General features: G+C 35.1%; 1 protein-coding gene across 1 annotated transcript in view; it reads left to right on the top strand.

Moving 5' to 3' along the window:
- Nucleotides 1-285: 285 nt before the first annotated feature.
- LOC125024770 (facilitated trehalose transporter Tret1-like) overlaps nt 286-2,500 on the top strand; it is a gene marked incomplete at its 5' end in the record, with an annotated part of 15,904 nt that continues 13,689 nt past the window's right edge. Inside the window, 2 exon segments of the mRNA XM_047612518.1 lie at nt 286-436; nt 1,123-1,266. Of these exon segments, the coding sequence (XP_047468474.1) occupies nt 286-436; nt 1,123-1,266 (295 nt within the window).

Below are 2,500 nucleotides of genomic sequence, written 5' to 3'. Positions count from 1 at the left end.
CATCATCATCATCATCATCATCATCTTCTTCTCTTGCCAATTTATGAGAAATACTGACGACTGAATAAATGAATTATACTCACTCTGATACAGTGGTTCTCAACCTTGAGTTCCCGGATGAAACTGAGAAAACGATTTTGTCTTTTGTCAATAAAACCGTCTCGCTGCGACAAAAAGTAAAAATCGCTTTTAAAAAAAAAACTACGTAGGCCTAAGAAGAAAAAAAACGAGAACCACCATTCCATCATTTCCTCCAGACTTCCTAGGCCTATTTCCATCCCCCAGTCCTCAGGAACCAGCATATCAGATGATCTGAGCAGCATCATTGTAGGCCTTGTGCAGGTTATCGCGACATCTGTGGGTTCTCTCCTGATCGACCGAGCCGGCAGGAAATTCTTGCTGAGTTTTTCTGCTTTTACCATGTCACTTTCCATTGGTAAGTGTGTTGGGGTGTTTGTGTAGTGTTTGGTATGAGGAGTTTAGTAACCTGGAACTATTGCAAAAGAATTTACTTATTGGTGGTGTTTGGTGATGATAGTTTTGAGTAATCGGTGAGATGGTTTGAGATGTTTGCTTCTTGGGGTATTTCATAAAAAATAAATGAATAAGAAAATAAAAAATAAATAAATAAATAAAAGTAGCAATTATTATTGTTAGAATTGGTGTCATTATTATTATTCATCATAAAAATAACCGTCAGTTAACACGCTATCCATGTTTGAAATAAGTGTTAACAACCCCAACAAATCCAATATCATAAGCCAATGTTAATGCAATCAGTATATGAGAAACGTATTACAAATTAGTGAAAAAAAGAGATATAGGTACTCAAACCAAGCCAAATCTAAATCATCGCTCGCGAAGGGGCGGGACCTCTTATACATCCATTTTGAAGTGACTATAGTAGCCGTAAGTGACAGCGTAATGAAAAGAACAACTGTAACTGTAGTGAGAGTAATGAAATAATTATTATAACAACGGTAAAACTGATAACAGGAATTGCAAGAATAAAATCATATCTGACTGAATTTAGCTTTAAATCTTAAGACTTTATTATTTTTATTGATTCACTTTTTTTAAATGTCACACCATTTTCTATAATTATCACTCTTTCCCACACAGTCAGTCTCGGCATCTTCTTTTACATCAAGTCAACGAACGAATCCTATGCCCAAGAATATCTAGGTTGGCTTCCCCTGACTTCACTCATGGTCTTCATCTCTGCCTTTTCCATTGGTTATGGCCCTATTCCGTGGGTCATGATGGGTAAGTTGGTGAGGGTGTAGAGTGCATGAGTAAAATTGAGTCCCGAGGCTTAAGACTTGAGAAAGTAAAGGTAAATGAGTAGATCATTATGGCAGAGTAGAATAAGATATATGGAAATGAATAATGAGATTTATGAATGAGAAGCAAGTAACATATAACAAATATCGGGAAGGTAATAAACTGATTATCCTTTTTTACAAAGAATCCTGGTTACAGCGTAAACCAAGCAGATTGGATCATCGAAAGAGCACATACCACACAAAATAATATTAATGATAACAAGAATAATAATGTTAATACTAAGCTTACAACTCAACTGCAAGTCTGTAACCTGGGAGATTTCAAGGGAGGTTCCTAATATACCATTTTTTCCATTATCCTACCAAGTTCCTGTCCCATAAAAATGCCTAAATGTAAATGAAGAAAAATCTTCGTAGTTGCAGATTCTCAGAAAACTAAGTTACATTGAACTGAATGCATAGAGTTCAACTCACAGTGACATTTTTATTTGCTTTGCCATGTAAAAAAAAAAAATCCCCAAAGATTTGTCGATAGCAGGGTCATACAGAGATAACGAAATACCGAATATTTTTTACTACATTATTCTGCAACAAAGGTATTTCAGAGTCCTGTCTCGCCTGCTTTTTTTTAGACCTAGAACACCAGAACTATTGAGACTTCCCTTCCAAGAGTAGACAGACTCTAGTGCATTCAGGATCAAGACAAAAAACAACTGGTAACTCTGATTCTGGAGCACTTCGATTCACCGTTTCGTTCCTTTTATAATCATTTTACACAATGCTTATGTACACATGTTTTGTATATTGAAAGAAAACTTATTATTTTTATTTGTTGCTATCAACGCCTCTTTGTTTGTTGTTGTTTTTCTTATGAGTAAATCAAAGTACTCCAGAGTTCAAGGTAAGACATTTTCTTTCCTAATATTGGATGGAGTATACGTATGATTACGTAAACTGCAGTTTGTTTTAAGGAGAGAGGAAAAACGTACTTCGTGAATATACTTTCAGCCTTATCTGCATAGTAGTCCAAAATAAGATATAAAGCTAAAATACTAAATAACTTTACTTCCGAACACCGTGTGGTGCTTGATAATTATGTGTTTTGACTGATAACGCCAATGGCTATATATCGTGCAGTAAATACTTTAAAGTACCTGATAAAGAATCGTTTTTGCTCCCTATGGAAATACCGTTTTTAATGATAAGATCAAAAG

The sequence above is a fragment of the Penaeus chinensis genome, unplaced genomic scaffold (genome assembly GCF_019202785.1).
Source record: "Penaeus chinensis breed Huanghai No. 1 unplaced genomic scaffold, ASM1920278v2 CTG_4648:::FRAGMENT_2:::DEBRIS, whole genome shotgun sequence".
Lineage (NCBI taxonomy): Eukaryota > Metazoa > Arthropoda > Malacostraca > Decapoda > Penaeidae > Penaeus > Penaeus chinensis.
This window is presented reverse-complemented; position numbering and strand designations above follow the sequence as displayed.